The sequence below is a fragment of the Arachis hypogaea genome, chromosome 2 (genome assembly GCF_003086295.3).
Source record: "Arachis hypogaea cultivar Tifrunner chromosome 2, arahy.Tifrunner.gnm2.J5K5, whole genome shotgun sequence".
NCBI lineage: Eukaryota > Viridiplantae > Streptophyta > Magnoliopsida > Fabales > Fabaceae > Arachis > Arachis hypogaea.
The window spans coordinates 1,553,253-1,574,913 of record NC_092037.1 but is presented as its reverse complement, the minus strand read 5'-3'; the positions used below and the strand labels follow the sequence as shown (position 1 = coordinate 1,574,913).

At 33.6% G+C, this 21,661-nt stretch overlaps 4 protein-coding genes across 8 annotated transcripts; 3 read left to right on the top strand and 1 right to left on the bottom strand.

Annotated features, from left to right (window-relative positions):
* Window positions 1-4,431: 4,431 nt before the first annotated feature.
* On the bottom strand, window positions 4,432-7,728 carry LOC112731799 (uncharacterized). Its single transcript, XM_025780887.3, has 10 exons — window positions 7,583-7,728; window positions 7,275-7,373; window positions 7,107-7,172; window positions 6,889-6,994; window positions 6,468-6,510; window positions 6,242-6,314; window positions 5,368-5,455; window positions 5,182-5,238; window positions 5,018-5,096; window positions 4,432-4,823 (listed from the first exon to the last, which is right to left on the bottom strand). Exons 2-10 carry the CDS (start codon window positions 7,343-7,345, stop codon window positions 4,810-4,812), a joined length of 597 nt encoding a protein of 198 aa, XP_025636672.1. The 5' UTR covers window positions 7,346-7,373; window positions 7,583-7,728; the 3' UTR covers window positions 4,432-4,809.
* A 792-nt stretch (window positions 7,729-8,520) lies between these two features.
* Window positions 8,521-11,602, top strand: LOC112731783 (O-fucosyltransferase 13). 3 transcript variants are annotated; one of them, XM_029290742.2, is made up of 6 exons: window positions 8,521-8,790; window positions 9,134-9,213; window positions 9,658-9,727; window positions 9,835-9,923; window positions 10,083-10,304; window positions 10,686-11,602. In XM_029290742.2, exons 2-6 carry the CDS (start codon window positions 9,149-9,151, stop codon window positions 11,416-11,418), a joined length of 1,179 nt encoding a protein of 392 aa, XP_029146575.1. In that variant the 5' UTR covers window positions 8,521-8,790; window positions 9,134-9,148; the 3' UTR covers window positions 11,419-11,602. The 3 variants fall into 3 exon arrangements, with proteins under 3 accessions (XP_029146575.1, XP_029146582.1, XP_029146576.1); XM_029290749.2 differs by having other exon boundaries at window positions 8,541-8,790; window positions 10,094-10,304; XM_029290743.2 differs by lacking the exon at window positions 8,521-8,790 and having other exon boundaries at window positions 9,617-9,727.
* Window positions 11,603-11,873: 271 nt separating this feature from the next.
* On the top strand, window positions 11,874-13,748 carry LOC112731757 (uncharacterized). Of its 2 annotated transcripts, XR_011870042.1 has the most exons (3): window positions 11,875-12,747; window positions 12,831-13,061; window positions 13,132-13,688. XR_011870042.1 is itself a non-coding variant. In XM_025780885.2 (2 exons), exons 1-2 carry the CDS (start codon window positions 12,526-12,528, stop codon window positions 12,990-12,992), a joined length of 384 nt encoding a protein of 127 aa, XP_025636670.1. In that variant the 5' UTR covers window positions 11,874-12,525; the 3' UTR covers window positions 12,993-13,748. The 2 variants fall into 2 exon arrangements, 1 of the variants encoding a protein (XP_025636670.1); XM_025780885.2 differs by having other exon boundaries at window positions 11,874-12,747; window positions 12,831-13,748.
* Window positions 13,749-17,228: 3,480 nt separating this feature from the next.
* LOC112731741 (DEAD-box ATP-dependent RNA helicase 15) lies at window positions 17,229-21,556 on the top strand. Of its 2 annotated transcripts, none has more exons than XM_025780883.3 (12): window positions 17,229-17,534; window positions 17,671-17,781; window positions 18,279-18,379; window positions 18,819-18,991; window positions 19,109-19,340; window positions 19,457-19,575; window positions 19,851-19,907; window positions 20,023-20,207; window positions 20,546-20,690; window positions 20,824-20,907; window positions 21,020-21,083; window positions 21,264-21,556. In XM_025780883.3, exons 2-12 carry the CDS (start codon window positions 17,672-17,674, stop codon window positions 21,272-21,274), a joined length of 1,281 nt encoding a protein of 426 aa, XP_025636668.1. In that variant the 5' UTR covers window positions 17,229-17,534; window position 17,671; the 3' UTR covers window positions 21,275-21,556. The 2 variants fall into 2 exon arrangements, with proteins under 2 accessions (XP_025636668.1, XP_072068859.1); XM_072212758.1 differs by having other exon boundaries at window positions 17,265-17,534; window positions 18,688-18,991.
* The last annotated feature ends 105 nt before the right edge of the window (window positions 21,557-21,661 follow it).

Here is a 21,661-nt window from a genome sequence, read left to right as displayed (position 1 = left end):
TAAAAAAATATATTTTAAATTAGTAAATTAATCAATTCATTTTAAAATTTTATATACAATATAGGTATATATAATAGAATGAAAAATAAAAAATAAGTAATAAGGATGAATAAATTTAAAATAAAATAAAATATATAAAATTATGAAGAGAATAAAATATTAGATTAATACCTAAACTATAATTGTTTAAATTAAAATTTGCAATTGAAAATATCAAAAAGAGAAACAATGAAATTAAAAGATACATAGAGTCATAGAGAGTTCTATAAAAAAATGAAGAATTTGAAATTTACTTTTTGATGAAAAGAAGATGACTACTGGACAAAAAATAAAAAAAAAAGAGGTTGAAAATATAAAAATAAGAAGAGGTTTTAAGGAATTAAAGAAGTGACGGCACAAAAATTAAATTTGATTAGGTTAAATAATAGTCAAAATAATAGAGAAATAAAAAAGTAAATTTGAAATAGAAAAGTCTAGGGAGCTAGCAATTTTGTTAAATTTTAGCCAGCATATAACCAGTAAAGAAAAGTGAGCCATTGGATGAAATCTCACACTAATCTCACACTATTAAAATCATCATTGATGGCTATGTGATGGCTATAAATCACAAAAGTTGCTGACCCCTTAACACTTCTCATTTAAAATTTTAGCTAATTAAATTTAATTTATTTATAGTGGGGTCATTTAAAATTTAATATATATAACTGTTTTAAAAAAAAAAAAACTTGAAAACCCTGTGGAGGCAAATGCCCCCTCGTTACTATAACTGGGTCCGTGCCTGACTATGTGCTAATACTAAGAGTATTTTTTAAAAAGATATATACGTAAAAATATATATAATATGATTACAGATATAACATAAACAAATATATTAAATAAAATATTAAACTAATATGCATACCAATGCATTTGTTTAATTTTGCAAATTAGAGAATAAGTATATATTCAATTCCTTGGTAATCACGTAGATAATTAAGTAATTGGGTTGCAAATTAATTCCACAGTGTGCACCTTATTTTTTTTCATTTCTAAATAAAAGCGGAAATTAAGAAAAATAAGTAGTAATATATCATAAAAAAGATAAAATATTTTGCATATGAATAGATAATTGTTACAAAATAAAATTTCGTTGTAAAAGATTAAAATTTTACATACTGCAAATCATGAAGATCAACCACAATACAATGGCCATTTCTCCCTGTTTTTGACCATGATATGAGCTCTTATTTCCTGGTCAAGAGTCTAATACCATCTAATTAAAAAAATGAAATAAAAGTATCAAATTAAAGACAAATAAATGAATAATATAATAAATTACTTATAAATTAAAGAGGTTTTATCAATTTATTTTATACTAAACAATAAAACTAACAATATATTAATAAAAGGATATACTTTTAAAAAAGTCACAATACAATTTTAATTTTGCATAAAAAAATAATTTTGTGTAGATTAATACAAATTAATTATGTACCAAATAAGTTTAACTGTTTATTTGTTTGTTTTAGTATATCAGCATGAGCAAAAAAATTGAAATGATTGTTAGAAGTTTTATGATTATTGACCGTATTTACTATATGTGACTCCTTCTTAAAAGTTATTCTACACACGTATGCAGTTGGAAGATAAAATTCCGCTTGATTTCTTAATCACAAAATTTGAGAAGACATAGACCATTCCCTCGATCAGTTCATTCTCAAATATCTTTGTCAAATAACTCTTGATTGAACAATGAATTTTATTGCTGTAAAACAAATTAAATATAAAAGATATTAGCACTTATAATCCTGTTAAAAATATTTATAAACTGGATCTAGTATTACTTGAAAAAATCATGAAAAATAATCAACTAACTTTATCATCCATTAGAAAAAACCATTTTTATGTAAGTCATATTTCTCTTGTCAAATTTGGATGAGACTTTCCATAACCTTATAATTCTTTCCTTTATTTTCTAAACTTTTTCATCACATAATCTACCAGAGATAATATTATTGATAGAATCGTAGCTAGTAGCTATTATGTATTGAAAATTGTGAATCAATTACATGACACTTTGAGACTAGTTAAGTTAGCAGACAGAGAGGATAGAGTGGTGTGAAAGTTTGATAGACAAGCTGTATTTTTCACTAACTCATTTGTGCAGGTATTGCAGGAGGAAACGCTTCCGGTGGACGTAACCAGTTTTAGTTTCACCAAGATCATCTGGAAAGGACTAGTTCCTCCAAGGGTGGAGCTGCTTGTTTGGTTTGCCTTAGTAGGGAGTGTGAATACAAAAGAGAGATTGTGTCGACTTGGGATAGTTAATAATGAGGATAATATGTGCGCCCTATGTAATACGGATGTAGAAAATGTCCGTCATTTATTCCTTGCATGTGAGTTTTCTTGGCATGTATGGTGCGCTTGGTTATTTCCTCTTGACATGAATTGGTGCGTCCCGAGTACTTTGAAGGACCATTTTCAAAGCTGGACAGGCGCGACTTGTAGAAAGGAGGAGTGCAAAAAATGGTATATATCATTCTTTGCTATTGTTTAGAACATCTGAATTGAAAGAAATAGGAGGATATTTTAGAATAAAGTCAAAGAGGTGGAAGAAGTTGTTAACTTGACTAGCATTAGTTATCAGGAGTGGAGGAGGGATGATCCTTTTTGTTAATGGCAGTGCCGAAGATGACAAGGGGATTGTTTAGCTTGCAAAGTTGTTGGGTGGGTACTTTTCGTTTCTAATTTCTTTTGGTTTCTGTCCTTTGCTCCACTTGTGTGTTGAGCTTCTTTTGTTCAAAAAAAAAAAGAGAAAATATATCTGAATTATGAATCCCCTAAATGATAAATAATTGTAAGGCAGTATATATATATATACACTAGTTGTACACGATAATTAGACAATATTTTTACTACAATTAGGTAAAAATTATGCCATTATATTTTATTAACCTTTATGATTAATTCAATGAAAATATTTACTCAATATATATATATATATATATATATATTATCTAAATAGTTAAAGAAGAGAAAAAAGATATAATACTAAATAAATAAATAATTGTCAAATAATATAGAGTAAAAATTTTGTATTTTATAAAGAATGATATAATCTTCAATGTATTCATCATATAGAATAAATAAGTTAAATTTATTATCAAAATTTAAACACAACTAAGAATATTATTAGACGTGTAAAATTTTTAATAAATATTATTGTTGATTTATTCATACCCAATTATTAATTATTTTATTATTTATTTATAATAATTTTATACAGTTGATTAAAATAATTGTTATATCAAAAATAATATTTATTATTTGTAGTTTTTTAGTTTTGCTATTTTTTTCTTAGTTATCCTGAAAGCAAATAAAAATAAAAATAAAAATAACTTAAAAATAAAAAAAGAAAGAAACTTCGTATTCAAAAATTTAAAAATAACATATTAAAGAAAAATAATCGTAATTGATAAATTGAGGCAATGTAGCTAACGCGTTAAGTATCCCGCCTGGAGAGTACGTTCGCAAGAATGAAACTCAAAGGAATTGACGGGGCCCGCACAAGCTGTGGAGCAACAATTTAAATTTAAATTAATTAAAAACTAATTTAATCAAATACCAATATTAGAACTAAATTACTTAAATAATATTTAATCTATTCTAATCCTTAAACAAGTATAGATTAGGGTCATTCTCGTAACGACAACCAATTAAAACAACATAATAAGTTTGAACATTTAAAATTTGTGCAAATTCAGACCATCTCCTTGTTAAATAAGCTTCATCATCCGCTATATATCCATGCAACGCGGCAAGGTATAGAATTATCACATCGAGAAACTAAACTAACTTTTATTCCCCTCAATGACATTACATTGATGCAAGAGAATGCCGATAATTTCTGAAAAAAATTATAATATGTTATAAAATTATTTTAATCACGAAAAGTTTAAAATAAGAAAATTTGAATATATTACCAATAGTTGAAATTGCATCTCCTAGTTTGACATAAATTTACCTAAACTGAACTTAAATTGAAAAAATTCAATCTCATTATGCACTCCACTTCGAAGATTTTCGGACAGACGTAGAAAGCATGGAGGGGATAGAGCCTACAAAGCTCCGTGAAAACAATTCCTCAATAAAAAATCGAATTCCTTCCAAGAAAACTAATTTTACCCACATTCTATTAGGTTGGTCATGATATATAAGTAGATCCAACTATTCTTCGGTGACTTGCCTTAAACGTTAGAAGAATAGTGACTTACCTTAAACGTTAGAGACAAAAACGATACTTTACTCAATATAAATTTAAATTATTCTTGGCAGTAGAATTATAAAAAGGGTCATTGATAATCCGTCAATTTAGTTTGAATTCTATAATTACAATGACCAAATTAAATAGAGCTTTGGTCAAAGAATAATGTGTAAGATAGAACTCAAGAGTTAAAAGAGACGTATCTCAACATTAACAAATTCTTGATGAAGTTTATATACTATTGCTATCATCCATTTTCTCATACAATTTGTAAAGCTTATTAATAATAGCTTATACCGGAGAATTTCAACTTTACGATTTCTAATCTTCAGCAAGTGATTTAACGAAGAACACTGGAGTATGTGAGACATTAGGTTTAACCTACATATATTAACAAAATTTGATAACATATATCTATGAAATTAAACTAGGAAATTTTCATGAAACAATCTAACAGTGTACATGCCAAGCTTCTCGAATTCCATGCTGCTAGAAAAGGATCAAAACTGTAACAAGATCTAGCATGAATTATCAGTATACAGAGCTTTGCCATTTCTGTCACTCCATCATATTCTTGGTGCTGTATTAAGAATCATAGTTCAGATCGTTCAGTACCAAATATGAAAATAAAAATAAAAATAAAGGGTTAGATTCGTTTCCATTTTATTTCCTATGTAGTACATTTTATTTTCAAAATTTTATGAGGGAAAAGGCAAAAACAAAAATGAAAACAGAAAATAAATTATATTGTGTTGTATATATAATGGTGTTTACCTCCACCCATAGTTGCTTCAGGTAAGCGCTCAATCGAGTACTGGCGTTTCGTGATGTACATTATTGGCACACCAGGAATCTGCAATAGACAAACCAACTTCATGAATCACACAATTGCATTCAGAAGCAACGCAAGCAAAGCAAAAAAGAGACTAATGCTTTACCTTCCGGATCCTCCTCTTCAAGTCCCGATCACAAGTTGCAACAATGTAGCACTTATTCTGCTTACAAGAAAATGGTTTGTGTAAATAAATTGGGATGAAAAGAAATTAACAGTTGTCTGCGAAACATTTTTAACAGATACTTGAAAACAAACAAAAGTATCACACATAATTAAAATAGAACCACACCCGAGTAACTCTATCAACAATACAGTCATCAGCATAGGTCCCTTTATGAGTACAGAGTATTCTCTCAAATCGTGGATCCTTTGCAATCCTGTCATGTACAAAAATAAAAACTTGTATATAAGAAGCTGAATATAGTAATAATTTATCAACAAAAAGGAAAGAAAAGAAAAAAAAAAAAACAGCTACACTCTAGCCCTTGTAAGATTTGTATCCAAACACGTTATACCTTAAAATATACTAAGAAGCTGAAACTATTATAATCATTTATCATAAAAACAAAATGAGAAGAAAAGTAAAACTACACCTTGGACCTAGTAAGATCTGTATTCAAACAAGTTATACCTTAAATTATAGTCTTTTGAGGACTCATTAAGGTGTCAAAATGTACATCTTCCGGGTACGTTTACTTTTAAAAAAAAATGTTGTTTCTCTTTCATCTAAATCAAAGAAATGGCCTATCAAAGAAATATGACCAATAGTAGCATAAGCAAGCAAGCTAGAGGCTGAGAACTACAATGTTTCAAAGGGGGAAAAAATCACCGAGTCCCGTTATTTCTTCAACCTAAACCTGTGTCGTTTTAAGAGATGCGAGCAATGTGATTTAATCTATTTGAATTAGAGCTTCAATATGTCTCTTTCAATTTCAAACAAAATTGATAAATGAGTAAAATTTCAAGTGGTATATCTACTTTTCTTTTGAAAAGTTAGGTATTTCAGAGGAGCAATGGTCTGTTTCTTTGTCAATCAAAGTTTTAATAAAGGACATGGTGATGATGAAGGTTTGCAAAAACAGAGACTATATATATATCCATCACAAGCATATGAAGATATAGCCACATAATCAACTATATAAGGCACAACACAAAACATCTACCTTAGAGCAACACGATATTTCTGCCCTAACTTCTCAAGCTCTGCCATCACACAATCCGTGATACAAGGAGTGCCTGAAAATCCGAAACACCAATAGACCACGGGTAAGAAGATAACGTGGGATTGGAATTAATGTGTTCACTGCCCAATAGGGGAAAATAATCTTATAATCTTGGCAAAGCTATGATGGCATGAACTTAGGTAAGTAACCATTGCTTCTAACTCACATTTTGCATATAAACACTTCAGCATTTCCTTCTCCAGCTCCAACTGCATAAACAAGGCCAAAGATTTGTGAGCGACCAACTAGGAAACTTAACAGGAAAATTATACATTTGATAGTAATTGATTTTAATTCCCTCACATATTAACAAGGTTACATGTTAGAATGACGACAGAATCATGACTATCATCATCAAATCATGGTCACAAACATCTACATATCACACAAATACGAACAAAGTAGTCCATGACAAGAAATGCCACCAAGTTATAAGGTTACACACATTTGGAAAAAGAGACAAGAAAGACGTCTTTCCTGAGAAATATGACAGTAGGTATATATATATATATAATTTTTATTATGTTCTACCCACATTGAACTCCATTCAAATAAAAAATAAAAAATTCAAAGTTAAGCACACTCACTTTATTTTGGATGGAGAAATTGATGAAGTTGGTATCGATTAGAACACGATAAGGGGGTCCCAATGCAGTATTGTATTCAAAGAAAAGTGCTGAAGAATAGCGAGGCCTAGATGAAGCAAATTCGGACCATGGGTTATGGAAAACAGTAGTCAAAATAGATAAAAAAAAAAAAAACATTAAAAAGAAAGAGATAACTTATAGTCCTCATGAAGCCTTACACGTTTCTGGGTAGCTTTTCCTTGTCATGATCCTTCTTTCTTGGGTCCAAAACCTCCTGCTTGTAGCTGAATCCCAATATTCCAATATATGAATTAAAACAAAGGACTTAAAATTGAGCTAAACCAAACAAAATAGGAAATTTAGAAAACGAAAATAGAAAAACCCACCTTTTGATAGCTTTAGTGGTAATAACCTTCTTCCTCACAGCAAATTTAGGTCCTTTTTTAGCTTTACCCATTTTGTATCTATAAGGATTATGAAAAAACCTAGCACAGCATAAAAAACCTTGTTGCTTTAAGTATATGGCAGTATATATTCAACTTCTGAGGTAAAATATTACAATAATATACATCAAGCAAAACATCAAACACATGGTGTGCAGCTTTTATACCACTTTATATGAAAAAACAAAATCACAATAACGGCAAAAGAGGACACAGAAGATATTAAACATCAAGAGAAATCATGGCCGTACCGGAAATTCGCAGCTTGGAGGGTGAAGAGAGCGTGCCGCCACTACGAGTGTCTTCTTCTCTTTTTCTCTTTTCTGTTCTGTTTTTGAGTGGCGAATATGGAAGCTGAAAATAATGGCAAATTGGCAATAGTAGTGCCGACAAGAAATACTTAACCTAGATAAAAAAATTTAACTTTTTTTATATCTTAAATTTAATATTATTTATAAAGAATATTTATCATTTTGATTAATTTCATATTATTATCAGTATTAACTAAATTTAGCAAATAAAAGAATAAATTAGTATACTCTAATGCATCTAATAACTTTTTAATTTTTAAGTCAAAGAAACACTTCATGTTAATTTATATAAAAGAATTATTATGATTAATTAATTGAGAGTAAACATAAAATGTTTGATTTGATGCAATTTCAATACTTTATAATTTTTAAATACTCAAAAGAAAAATTCCATCTCAATAAACTTGTTAAAAGAGCAATAAAAAAAAACAATACACTTAAAGTCTTAATAATTTTATTATTCTATTACTTTTCAATTTTTGACAGTGTAATTTTAAACAATAGAAAGGTATATTATTCCCAAAAAAAGAAAAATATATAAACTCAAATATAAATAATGTGTTTGTTTGGGTGCTATTATTTTGATAAAAAAAAATTTTAATAAAAAATTTTTTTTAATATGTTTCACAAATTTTTAATAGTAAAAATAAAAACAGTAAAAAAAATTATTTTTTTAAAAAGTTATAATTTATATTTTTTTAAAAAAATTTATTTTTTATATAAGAAATTAACAAAAAAATATTTTTATATTATTATACTTAAACATAATTAATAAATAAAAAAATATTTTGAATTGATATCTTTAAATATAAAATTATTTTTATTTTTTTATTTTAAAAAATAATAATTCTGAAAAAAAATCTTTACTTGTAACTTCCAAACAAGCCCTATGAATAGAAGAAGAAGATCTATGAGCTATGAGCTGTGCCATTCTCGCGGATCAAATCACAAAAATCGAAAGAGAAAGACAAAGATCACACAACTTGATCACTTGGTTTTTTGTGAAATGAAATGTTCGTTTTCTCGGTGAAACCTGTCTTCAGCATTCTCGTCGCCACGCTCTCACTCCTCATTCTTTTCGCACTTCTATCCCCTCCTTCTTCTTCCCCTTTCTCCCAAATTCCTCTTTCTGGGAAACCACCACTACTGTAAGTTCATTGATCTTCAATCCCTTCGATTTTTTCATTTATTTTTGCCTAATCAACTATGAAGTTTTGAACTTAGCAACTGGGTATAATCAATTTGGAATATGGCATTTTTTGGCTTTTGGCCACAGCTTCCACACTTCCCATTTTGTTTATTTAGTTGTTTATGTTAGGTCTGCCATAAAGTTTTGAACTTGCCAAATGGGTATTTTTCAATTTTGGGCAGTGTTCATTATCTAAAGGGATTTTGTGGCATAAGGTTTTGTTGTTATTGTTGTTCAATTTCTGGTTAGTGGTTACTGATCTGAGAATTGGTGTTTCTGTGTGTATATGTGTGTGACTGCAGAGGGGAGGTGGATATATGGAGTGTTCGGAGATTAGTAGAGTGGAGACCTTGCAATTGGTGGCTACAAGGGCATCAAACAGGTACTTAATGTTTATAATCAAATGATATTTGTTTCCATGAGGTTTCTGCTTGGAGGTTAAAAGTTTGTTATTTCCATTAATCTGTTGGAGGAACTAGATTCATTCAGTGAAATGAGTTTTATCTTGATTTCGCATTCATAATATAGTGTTAGTCCCATAGCTTGAAATTGTTTGGACTTTGGAATGAGAGTACTTGTATAGGAGGAGTTCATTAAAATAAAATAAATAGGAATTTAGGGCTTTCTTTTGGAATTTGAATGTTGTAGAAGTGTTGTGGGGGAAAAGTCAAGAATTATGATTTTTGATAGTAGAGTTACAAAGGACAGGAATAGGGTCAAGCTGGGTCGGGTTGCGGATTGGCTTTTTATTTTTCTGAATCAACCTTAATTGGCTTTCATTGCAGACAACTGCTTTCGTTTTTTGTTTATTCTTGAAATGGTGCAGCTCTACCATTAGAAACCAATGGATATATCAGAGTGGATTGCTATGGGGCCTCAATCAGATGCGAAGAGATGTGAGTGCTTGAAGATACTCTTGAATTTCAACTTCAGATCTTTAGAAACTGTTTGAAACAATTTTGCTTCTTTCTTTAAATTGAGATAAAATTTGCAACGGTTGCAGTTCTGTGATGGTGTGGGCATTGCTCGTCTTTTAAATGCAACCCTTGTCCTGCCAAAGTTTGAAGTGGCTTCATATTGGAATGAATCAAGGTAACCTTCAATTTATGTGAGGTTGTTTTAATTCCCCAATTTTTTATTTAGAAATGATATGTTGGCCAGTAAATTGCTATCATTTAATCGATGGTATTTGAAGTTACGACATACCATGTGTCTAGTCATGCTGAATTGACTTACTTGATTCAATAACAGTGGCTTTGCAGATGTGTATGATGTAGACTACTTCATTGAACAAATGAGTGGCTTTGTCAAAGTTGTCAAACAGTTACCACCGGAGATTGCTTCAAAAGAACCTGTTCATGTGGATTGTAGCAAACGGAAAGGCCAATTTGATTATATTGAAAGTGTTCTTCCATCCCTATTAGAACATAAATACATTTCAATCACACCAGCAGCGTCTCAAAGAAGGGACAGGTATGACCATGCTTTTAAAAGAAAAAAAAAATTAACTGCTTTTAAAATAAAAGACACTTGGGATATTTGCTGACTCAGAATTTCAGTGTGACTTGGGTTAGGTTTTGCTTCCATGTATTCTTATTTGTCTTCAATTTTTTAGAGGGGTATTTCACTTTGTTATGGCAATACTAATAATGAGAAAATTCTTATCATTAACTTTAGTGTGGGATTAATTCCTGAACACCTCATCATTGTCCATGATCAAAATCATTGACTATGTTCTATGGGATAAGTAATACGGTTAAAGTGGCAAGAATAAGTCAATCAGAGTGTAATATTTTCCAATTTCATTCACTTTAGTAAATTTGGTAGCACTTTGATATTCTCATAACTTTGCAGATACCCTTTGTATGCAAAAGCTGCTCTGTGTCAAGCTTGTTACAAGGCACTGCGTCTCACCAGATCCTTGGAAACGAAAGCCTCTCAGCTTCTGGATGCGATACCTAAACCCTTTATGTCCCTTCATCTTCGATTTGAGCCTGACATGGTTGCGTACAGCCAGTGCCAGTATCCAGGGCTTTCACCTACCTCCATGAAAGCCATAGAAGCAGCTCAAATAGACCGAAAACCATGGACTGGAGAATTAGCCCGGATATGGCGGTTACGTGGGAAATGTCCTCTTACACCTAATGAGACAGCTTTAATACTTAAATCACTTTCTATCTCACCAACCACAAATATATACCTTGCAGCCGGAGATGGGTTGATGGAAATCGAAGGCTTAACAGATGTCTACACCAATATATTTACCAAGGCTAGCCTTCTTAGTGGTGAAGACTTCATGAACATGCATGGCAATACAAAAGCTGCTTTGGATTATTATGTTTCCATCAATAGTGATTCTTATGTAGCTACATATTTTGGGAACATGGATAAGATGGTTTCGGCGATGAGAGCTTTCAAAGGATTGTACAAGACCCTATTCTTGAGCCGAAAAGGCTTTGCGGAGCTCACGTCGAAGGGTCTGGAGGGAAAGGAGTTGATGCAAGAACTATGGAAGCTTCACAGAGATGATTTTGTCATTGGAAGAGGCTCTGCTCTGCCTGAATGTTTCTGTGAATTTAAGTTGTGACTTTGAGCCTTTAATTCATTAATTTCCTTTTCTGGCATATTAATTTAATTTTGATGCATATGCAATTGCTTTTGCCTAGCTTTCCACAAAGGCATACCATAGTTTCTGTAAACTAACTGATTCCTGTGTACTTGTTATTTTTTCATTGAGAAAAAATCATATCACTAAATGTTACTTTGGTCAAGCTTTGTTTAACCAAACTCAATCAAATGGTCTGTGTTTTTTGGATAGATAGATATCAAGAATCCATCTATACAGTCTGAATAATTTTAACAAACCACCCTTTAGACTTTGTTCTCTTTATTATGATAGACATCTTTCCCTCTAATCCCTAATTTGGTGTGAATAGATAGATCCCTATCTTGTATTCTACCGCTTTTTAATTTTCATATGACGCCGTTGGTGGAGTAGGCCACACATATGGCATGCATGTGAGCTTTATCGCGCGGGGGGGGGGGGGGGGTGGGGGTTGGAGTAGGCCACATATGGCATGCATGTGAGCTTTATCGGGGTGTGGAGTCAGGCCAACTGAAATCGGACGGTGCGACAGGGAGAAGGGAAAATGGACAGTCCGATTATGACTTTTGTGATGACTTTTGTCAGATGGCTATGCATATCACATTTGTTTATCACCATCAGGGTTGGTTAGAGAAAGATGCGGATGGTGTGCTGAAGTATAATGGTGGTTCAGTGAGTATCATCGAGAGGGTGCACGTTGATACATGTAATCTATTCCTTGTGGAAGGCTTGTTTCTAAATTTAGGTTATACTAGGTATAATGAAGTTTATTGGTTGGAGCCAGGGAAGGCTTGTTTCTAAATTTAGGTTATACTAATGGCCTATACAGGGAAATTGGCTCCTATCCAAATGAGCAGATTGGAGAAGGAAAAGAAGGAAGGAAGTTACTGGGAAGCTCAATGGGTGGGAGACGATGACCACACTGCCTTTGAAGTTAGAAGGCATGGCCGAACAGTTCGAGTCAACACTTAGGACAGGACTTGCACTTGTAGAAAGTGGCAACTGACAGGTCTGCCGTGCTGTCATGGAGTTGCTGCAATTCAAAGAAAAAATCAACGACCAGAGGATTATGCCCACCATTGACTGACCATGGAAGCATACAATAGAACATATCAATTTCACATCAACATTGTCCCTAGTCAAGAATATTGGGCTGATGCAGAGGGCATGCCGTGTCTCCCTCCACCTTATAAGAGGCCAATAGGAAGGCCTACAAAGAAGAGAGCACGACATGAATCAGAGAGTCAGAGTGGGAGCCAGTACAAACTCAAGAGGAGCTATGGAAAAACAAGTTGTAAATATTGTAGAAAGGTAAATAAAAACTCACTTGTTCCATAACTCTTGCCGTTATCTATTATCTTCTGTTGATGCTTGAACTGATGTTGTCTTCGTAGGTGGGACACAATTCTAGGACCTGCCCTGTTAAGAATCATGTTGCAGCTGGGGAAGATGCAGATGCACAAGAAGTACCTCAAGCAGGTCAGCCAGCAACAGGAGGAGTTGTGCCACCCAGGGACTTACAAGACATGTCAAACTCAGAGCAAGAGATGTATTAGGAGGAAACCATGGATGCAGTCGAAGAGGAGCTCACACAAGGCCATCCACACTCTGAAGCTGATGAAGAAGTAGCACCTTTTTCAATTATTGTTGTTTACACTAACTTCAGATGTAGTAATTAAAGTTAATTTATTGTAGGCCAACATGAACACATCCGGTTCAACTAGTCGTGGTGAAGGAAGGAGAGCTGCTTGATCTAACCTTGCAAGGAGAGCACCAAAATCTACCAAGAGTGCTGCAACAACTCCTAAAACTCCCTCCAACACTGCTGCGGCTGATGCAGCATCTACTAGCAGGAAAAGAATCAGGGTCAAGATGCCTATCATGAGACCCCCATTAGCCCAACCGCATCTGAGGCCCACAGCTACAGCTCCAGCAGCCCAACACCATGTTAGGCCCACAGCTCCAATGAATGGCAAGTGCTTTTCCTTGTATGGATCCTATTTCAATGGAAACTTGATGAGTAGATCCGCCCATACGTCTTGCTTTTACTGCTATATCGGGAGTTACTCCACGTATTGCTTGACGTAAAACAGATAGTGGATTTGTTTCTGTCTTTTGTTGAATCTTTTTCATAGCTCGATAAATAATTTGATAAGCCAATGATTTTTTTCCGTGTTTTAGAATACGGTTAACCAACATGTTAACTAATCGATTACGATAAATTGGATCGGATTTTGCGGTTGTATTAAAAAGCTTGTATCCATAGAACATCTGCCGTAACATGGATAATGAATAAATAAGAGTTAATATAATTCCAATTGTGTTTAAAAAAATTATTAGTATTTTTGTCATTAAAAGATATTTTTGATTGGTTAGTATTCCAAAAAAATCATCAATTCTGCAACAAAACCGCTCATGCCTGGCAATGCAAGAGAAGCCATTGATAAGATACTGAAAACTGTGAATATTTTGGGCATTTAGATAGCCATTCCACCCATTTGGTCAAGATAAAGAAGACGTACAATCGAGCAGAAAGTCTGGCTGTGCGTGAAGAAGGACTTCGGCCATTAGATGAAATAAACCAAAAAATGGATTTTTGTTCAAGAATGAAATCTTATTGGAACTGTCCAGTTCATCATTCGGAACCATATCCCATCCCGGATCTGATGAAATAGGATGAATTGAGACAATATTTTGTAAATACATAATTATCTTGAATATATTAACCATTTCTTTACTTTCCGATCGTCCGGAAAGAACAAAAGAAACATCTTGTTCTTTCTTCAGCAATTTCTGATCTCTAGTAGACCTCTCAGTAGAATTCGAACCCAGATGCAGTTCTGACCATCTGTCAGAGAAAAAATAATGATTGGCTCTTGTAGGATTCCCAATAAATTCTTCGATTTCTTCCGGAAGCAGATGATTATTCATCTGCTTCTCACGTTCCATGAATAGTCGACACATTGAAGAATATCCAGAGAGGCATTTAGGGAATCGCTCCGATTCTATCTCTGTTCGTTCCATTTGAAGAAAGGAAGGATCCGAACAAAGAATCGATCTTTCTTTTAGTTGTTGAATCTCTCTTTGATTGGTCAATGTGTGATATTCCGAATCCTCATTCCTAATGGAATTCCTAGATTGATCAGAAGATCCTTTCAATTGGCTATAATCTGTTACTTAAATGAAACTAGATCTCGTGGAATCATATTGAATATTTGATGATACATTCCGTACCTTGCTAAAAAACCGATCATTGTTTACCAACCACACATTGTCTAACCAAATCCAATTCTCTCTCGATATGCTCCTCAAAAAATTTGATTCGTGCGAATTCTTCCCCCAACTAACAAAGAGATCTTGGCGGAATTGCCACATATGAAATTGAGCACAATTTTGCAAAGAAATAGCCCGCTTGTTTCTTAAGAAAAGATGGAAAACATGTAAATGCTTGAGCTTGAGAAACTTCTGACCAGTGGGCCCATAAAATTCACTCGGATAAGCGGTATTATTAAACCAAACAAAGCAAGAAGCAATAAAGGCAAAAACAGATAAAGCACCTAAACTATAAGACAAATAAGCTTCTCCGGACCATACAAGTGCACGCCAAGCCCACGCAAAAGGTTTGGTTAAAATATGCCAAATTCCACCAGTATACAAATCGAACCCAACCATACATGCCCCCCAATTATATCTTCCAAATCGTCCACACTAACAATCCATCCCTCTCCTCCAAAAGGTGATTTTAGTAAATAACCAAATATAATACTTGGACTAAGGGTCAATTTGGTAATTTTTCTTACATCCCCCCTCCCGGAGCCCAGGTATCATATATACCCCCAAAATAAAGAGCCTTGAATACTAGAAGAAAAGCACCTATGCCGAACAAGATTAAGTGAATACCTAAAATTGTAGTCATTTTATTTCTATCTTTCCATACATAACCGAAGAATGGAAAAGATTCTTTAAGAGTCTCAGGTCCCAGAAGTGCATGATAAATACCACCAAAGTCCAATACTGCAGAAAAAATTAAGTAAAGTACTCCGGACACAAAGTATGAAAAGGTGTCTATAACCTCCCCTCAGGACCTACCCCCCAGCCTAGAGTTGCTAGATGGGGAAGTAAAATTAAGCCTTGCTCATACATAGGTTTTTCGTGTACGAAATGAGCCATTTCAAATAGGTTCATTGCTCCGACCCAGAATACCATTAATTCGGCATGAGCTACATGAGCTCCCAATAGTTTACCGGATAAATTGATAAATTAGGCCCCCACAAATAAGGCCCGTTGCACCTGTTACAAATGTTGCTACTGGTTCAGGAGTTCCAGACTCCACAAGGACTCCACTTGTGTCAAATGAAACCATGAATGGAGCATCTAAAGCAACCACTTCTAGGTTCTCAAAGTTTATGCCAAATTAGTTAGCTTGAAGGAGACTTGGCTATATAATTAGTTCATCTTTTGGGTTATAACTTGATATTTAGTTGCCCTTTGTTGGACAATTCTAGTTTTTGGGTTGTATGTTGATATCTAGTATGGTTGGTATTTAGTTATAACTTTATCTAGTTTTTGTGTTGTATGTTGATATTTAGTATGGTTGGTTATTGTCCTTTGTTGGATAATTTGTTTATTTTGGTGTCTGGTATGAAGACTGATTAGCATGTATACAGTATTTTGGTTGAAACAGTTAGTGCTAATGCTTAATGTTATGCAGACCAGTTATTTCGGTTTTAATCTTGTGCTTTTACCAATTTTGATTTCTTAGGTCTATTTGAACTTATTTAACATATCTGAGCTGCCTTTTTAGTTAGTTGCACTTCACTCCATTCATACTTTTCTTAGTGATGCAATTGAATTCAAGACACAGGTCCAATTCATTAACAAGTAAGTAAATAGCCACATCAATGTCAACATAAATTCTATGCAACAATAACACATAACATTCATCAATAAACCCTGTCCTGCATGCATCCGTTGTCCTATCTAACCAAACACATCAAACTCATACTCAAACTCAGTACAAGTCCACCCAGTATGAAACACAGAAGCAATTCAACTCTCTTCATCTGCTCTATCAACATCTTTCGATCTCTTTGTGTCGTCTCACTCTCAATACTGGTAAACCTCCCTTCCAATACTCCACATGCATTGCATACTACTGTGCCATTCTTAGAGCATTCCTCCACCCTAGCAGATTTCTCATTTGTTTTGTCCATCCATTGAAAATAACGGCACCCAGTGTTCTTCGTCTGCCCAACACAAAAACAATTCATCAAGCTCAATTGTCAAGGAGGGAACAAATGAAGCAGAAAATTCATACATACCTTCTACAGAGGACACCTGAAGAACCATCTTCCTGGATTTCTCCTCGTCTTTGACTTCAACGCCACCACCTGAAGACGGCAGAAGCATGTGCCATCATATGGCTTGCTTACATGATCTTCGAGCCCTTCAGATCCACTATTTTTCATAGACGGTGTCCTTCGATTATAACTGGACATGACTGAGCTTCCACCATGCATGGCAATGGTTAGGGTTTTGCTTTATACCCAAATTGAAAAAAACGTTCTCTCTCAATTCTAAATAAAGGAGAAAAGAGATTGAAGCCTAATACGAAGATCACGTTGGACTTCCATTTAACACATCACCAACCTCCGTTAAACGAAAAAGGGTTCTCCTCACGGATGGTCAGATTTATAGCGTTTTTAAATTTTTCAAAGATATAATTGTCGATATCAAATATTAGAGTTATTTTTGTCAGTATCTTACAAATTCGAGGACATAATTGATAATTTACTCTACATTAACAAGAATGCATCACTTTTATTCCCAATACAAGTCGATCTAAAGTTACCACTTGATCGCAAAAGAAAAGAAGAAAGAATTAAAGAATGCTGGAGCGGAGCCTAAAGGAGTGTGGAGCATCACAGGGTCATTTTCGTAATAACGGTGGTTGCTGGGTGCTATATCTTCTCCGTTCCTTTCCTTCTTTCCCTTCTCTCCCCTCTCTGTTGCTTCTCTCTAAAACCCAGATCTAGGGTTTTGTTTTACTTCAATTCGCTTCAAACTTCAAATTCCCAAATCTACGCAATAGCTCAAAGGTAACATACGTATACTGCTTGCTCCCTGCTCTCAAATCTTCATCCTCTTCCTTCTCCCATCGTTTCCTACTAATTTACTCTCATATGAACTATAGTAACTGAAAACCCTAACCCTAAATCGGATTTGGAATAATAGGATGGGCGAATTGAAGGATACCGAGGCTTACGAGGAAGAGCTCATCGACTACGAAGAAGAAGATGAAAAAGCCCCCGATTCTGCAAAACCTGCTGCTGAATCCGGCAAGAAGTTAGTTCCTTTCCTTATTTCCCCTATTTTCATCGAAATCTGCAGTTTTTTTAATTGAAATTTTATCCGTGATTGTCTAAATTTTTGGTTTTTTCTTAATCCTTTTATTACGTCACTGAAGTAAGTACAAAAACAAAAAAAGTTGCGTATTTAGTACATTTTTTTCTTCTTTTTGCCTGTACGTGATTCTCTTATCATTTGTCACGCTGAACTTACTTGATTAGCGTGATGAGTGGAATTCATAAGTTACGGTTTCTTCGTTAATTGAGTGTATTTCGATTAAGATATTTTTGCTTCAAAACAGTATAATTTAAGGGTTAAGAGCACTTGTTAAAACGATAGGTTAGGGTTTTCACAATTTCTCTACATCATTAATCTTTTATTCTAAAATTAATTTATCCCGAAGACTATAATGATTTAAAAGTCTTTTTAAGTTCTCTATCCAGTCTTTGAGGAACTATCATCCTAATTTGCTGTACCTTTTATACATGACGCAGGGGATATGTTGGCATCCATAGCTCAGGATTCCGAGACTTCCTGTTGAAACCTGAGCTTCTTCGAGCTATTGTCGATTCAGGATTCGAGCATCCATCCGAAGGCAAGTTTTAGTAGTTTGATGTTTTCTTGGGATAATTATAAGTTCATAACTGGTTCCCCTTGCTGTTGCTCTTGATGTTTTGTAATTTCAACTTACTTTAGTTAGATGACCTAATTTCTCATTTGATTCTTAATTATATCTATTTGTTTGGCATGACTAGTAGGTCATTGCCTGATTTAGTCCCATCACTTTCTACTAATAGATAGTTGATCAAGTACATGCTTTCTTCTTCTTTTTCTTCCATTTATGTCAGTTTCTGTTTCATTGGTATGAGTCTAATATATTGTTTTCTTTCTTGGATATGTCAGGTAATCACTACTACCATGTTATGAATAGGTCATGAAAATTGGTTGGTAAACCTTTCCATTAAAAGGATCTGGCAGATCATATATACTTACTGAGGATTCGTCCACTACAATTTTCTTTGCTTCTTCATTAGTGCAACACGAGTGCATCCCTCAAGCAATTTTAGGAATGGATGTCATTTGTCAAGCAAAATCTGGGATGGGAAAAACTGCAGTTTTTGTTCTTTCAACACTTCAGCAAATCGATCCTCTTCCTGGTCAAGTTGCAGCTCTTGTTCTTTGCCATACGAGAGAGCTAGCTTATCAGGTATGTTTTCCTTAATATGTTGAAGAATCACTTCTATTTCCACCAATACCCAATAACGTGGAAAAAAAAATGAATGTATACTTAAGAAAATCCTGATTTGTTTCCTGACTTGTACAGATTTGCCATGAATTTGAAAGGTTCAGCACATATCTTCCTGATATCAAAGTTGCTGTTTTCTATGGGGGTGTCAATATTAAGGTTCACAAAGAATTGCTTAAGAATGAATGTCCTCATATTGTGGTTGGAACACCTGGGAGGATTCTTGCCCTGACTAGAGATAAGGACCTTGGCTTAAAGAATGTGAGGCATTTTATTCTTGATGAGTGTGACAAGATGCTTGAATCACTTGGTATCTCTCTTCCAGTTCTATTTTTGTGCAATTTTAGCCTTTTAGCCATATGAGCTATTTGATAGCTTATTCTACTTTTCATGCTTATTAGCATGTTTACTGTTTGACCATTGCAGACATGAGGAGAGATGTGCAAGAGATTTTCAAATTGACTCCCCATGAAAAGCAAGTCATGATGTTTTCTGCTACACTCAGCAAAGAGATCCGACCTGTTTGCAAGAAATTTATGCAAGATGTAATATTCTATTTATGTGGTTATTATTGGACTGAATCTAGAAGCATGGTCTTCATAGTTCCCCTTAATATATTGATTTTTCCTTTTCCTTGAAATACTTTGAAGTTATTGTGTCAATTTTGTTCTTTGCTATGGGTGGTTGTGTGTGTTAAAAGCTTTGAATCTTGGTCATTGTTATTATTGCAAATATTCTGCTTTGTAGTTTCAAATAACTGAATTATGTTTCTTAAATGAGATTTGGCTTAGCCATCTTATTGATGACTCTCTTCTTTCAGCCAATGGAAATTTATGTGGATGATGAGGCCAAGTTAACACTTCATGGTCTTGTTCAGGTGTGTTTCATAGGACTTTTTAATCCTCCTTTTGAGGTCAAGTAATTTTGTTTTATATTTTATGTTTTAATTCATATTGTCCACAATCTCATTTCTAGTTATTTTTCTCCTATAGCACTATATCAAATTGCAAGAATCGGAGAAGAATCGTAAGTTGAATGATCTTCTTGATGCTCTGGACTTCAACCAAGTTGTTATTTTTGTAAAAAGTGTTAGCAGAGCTGCAGAGTTGAACAAGTTGCTTGTGGAGTGCAACTTCCCTTCAATATGTATACATTCTGGAATGTCACAGGAAGAAAGGTGCTTACATGTTCTTTTTTATATAACATACCCCGACCTGTCTATCTTTGGTTTCAAGCTTTCTATGATATGTCTATGCATGACATTCAATGAAATCATATTCCCACTCTTGAGTATTTATCTAATATTTTGAATTTTGTAATGACACTGTGTTGAGTTCCCCCAATAGCTAGCCTTTTTTTTTAAACTTATTTTCTCTTTGCTGGATCTTTCTCTAATCAAGGGGATTAGCAGTTTGCTTACTGGATTATTTATCTATTTGATATATTTGCGTGTTTTTTTATTTTTACCTATCAAGTGAATTGTATCTTTTTGACAACATGCAATTTGTATTTCAGGTTGAAACGATACAAAGGCTTCAAAGAAGGGAGGCAAAGGATTCTTGTTGCAACAGACTTAGTAGGAAGGGGTATCGACATAGAACGGGTTAACATAGTTATCAACTATGACATGCCTGATTCTGCTGACACTTACCTGCACAGGGTAATTGCTTGCATATCATTACGAATTTTTTTTGCGAAAAATGATATGAATTAAATTACCTCATTATGTACTGCTAATTTAACCATTATGCAATCCATATTTACATGGTTGTATTTTTGTTTTAAACTGATAGGTAGGAAGAGCTGGTAGATTTGGCACCAAGGGGCTTGCAATTACTTTTGTCTCTTCAACAGCTGACTCTGAAGTTCTTAATCAGGTTAGGACCACTTTCCAGAATTTTCTTGCGTAATTCCATCTAGAAAGGGAAAAAGGAAAAATTTGATCCTTCCTTTAATCAATTGCTAAACAAATTTGTAATATTATTCCAGGTGCAATCAAGGTTTGAAGTTGATATAAAGGAGCTTCCAGAACAAATTGACACCTCCACATATAGTAAGATTATCCTCCCCTTTGTGTATCATGTTGACTTATAAGTATGATGTTTGCTTAAGAGATTCTTTATAAACACCTTTTGTGACAAAATTAATGCAGAAAGGTTGGGTTAATTAATACACCTCAAATGTGAAGCTTATAGAGATGTGTTGTAACATTTTTTTTAAAATTTTTTTGCAGTGCCAAACTGATCGATTTTGTGGCATGTTTGAAAAGATCTATTTGAGCGACAGGAGATGGAGTAGTTAGCATCTCTGTCTTTTGAGTATTTAGACAAAGAATATTTGACAGACATTATTCTTTGAATCCTTTTTTTGTTGCCTCTGTATTCCTATTTAAGATATAGAAAATACCCAGGTAGTCAGCATAGCTTATAAAGGTACTGCTAATCAGTAATTTATTGAACACTTAAATGCATGCTTTATAATTCAGTCAAGTATTAAGAAAAAGTAGAGTTAACTGGATTTAGGTTATCTTGGTATTATTGATACATGTTTATTTTGTTTATCATGTCTTTTGGAGAATATTACATCATAGAAGTTAGGATTTAACGTTTAAAGTTAAAATTGCATCTTGTG